The sequence below is a fragment of the Nematocida ausubeli genome (assembly GCF_000738915.1).
Source record: "Nematocida ausubeli strain ERTm6 chromosome Unknown supercont2.22, whole genome shotgun sequence".
In the NCBI taxonomy this organism is placed as follows: Eukaryota; Fungi; Microsporidia; genus Nematocida; species Nematocida ausubeli.
Window position 1 is genome coordinate 1 of NW_026515655.1, and position 1,201 is coordinate 1,201.

At 44.0% G+C, this 1,201-nt stretch overlaps 1 protein-coding gene across 1 annotated transcript; it reads left to right on the forward strand.

Annotated features, from left to right (window-relative positions):
* NESG_02492 (uncharacterized protein) lies at positions 1-1,105 on the forward strand (the record flags this gene model as incomplete). The annotated part of the gene is made up of 1 exon (XM_053050093.1): positions 1-1,105. A coding segment is annotated over one exon (1,105 nt), but the record flags the coding sequence as incomplete, so codon positions are not given.
* Between the last annotated feature and the right edge of the window lie 96 nt (positions 1,106-1,201).

Genomic DNA, 1,201 nt, shown 5'->3' on the forward strand with positions numbered 1-1,201 from the left:
AACCAAGCACAAGGCCTTGCAAAAGATGTGCCAGCTGAAGATGTGCATTCTGTGTCTAGCAGCTATATACACAGTAGTAGACCGCATGCAGGGCAGAGAGAGAACAGTCTGCTATCTTATGCCTGCTGCTGTAAATGCGCATGCTGTGGGCCTTATGGACGAGCCTGAGGATGCGTGTGCACACCCTGACTTGGAGTATGAAAAGGTAGTATCCAGACTTGCAGCCTCAAATGACACCGATAAATGTGCCAGACAGGTGTTTATTAGTCTGGATAGCGAGGACTTCAATGCGGTTGAGGTAAAGGACAAGCAAATGCAGGACTTGCTTGATCTCCTTGAGGGGGCAAACAAGCTATTTGAAATAGACGGCAGCACACAGAAAGATGCAGCAAAGAGCCAAATAGGGCTATCTAACAACACCGGTCCAGAAGATGGAAGAAAACCCAGTCCAGAAGATGAAAGCAGAGCCAGTCTAGAAGGCGCCCTTTTGAAGGAGATTGAAGATGTATGCACAAAGGAGAAAAAGCTCTTACGGAAACTGCGCAGTGTATATACAGCGAGAAACAATCAAAACAGTATTATGGAAAGGGCAGAAGAGAGGCGGTACCGCTCAAAGGCGCGCTATGTGGAGTATTTGGTGGAGGGGATAGAGTACCAGTGGTGGCAGTGCAAAGCAATGAAAGAGTGCTTAGTCTATGCAAATACTGTATTCACCCGAGTAAGTCTAAACAGACAGTCCAAGTGGCTTAAGAAGGGGCGTCTAACCCGGTCAGGCAAGCCAGATCAAGCTGCGCTTCTGGACAGAGCTATACAAGCAAGTTTTCAAGTAATGGGGCCTATAGAAGATGTCTTTGACTATATTGATAAAGTCTATATTAAAAAGGTAAATAAAATACTCAGAATAATAGAGAAAATAGACAGATATATAAAGCTGTGCATATCCGAAGAGGAGCACAAGGAATGCAAGGTGTTTGTAGAAGTTCTATCCAAGGTGTGCAAGTATATTAAGGACACCCTCCCAACAGCCCTAAATCCAGGTTATACCAGCGAGCATAGACATTCCCATGAGGTCTCTATGCATATGCGCCATTTAAATCTGATATAGCCCAAGCTCTTTAGTATGTATACAGAGTAAAATAAAAATAAAATACTTCAACTATACTATTAGCACATTGACCCGTATTAGGCACACAAAGAGAGC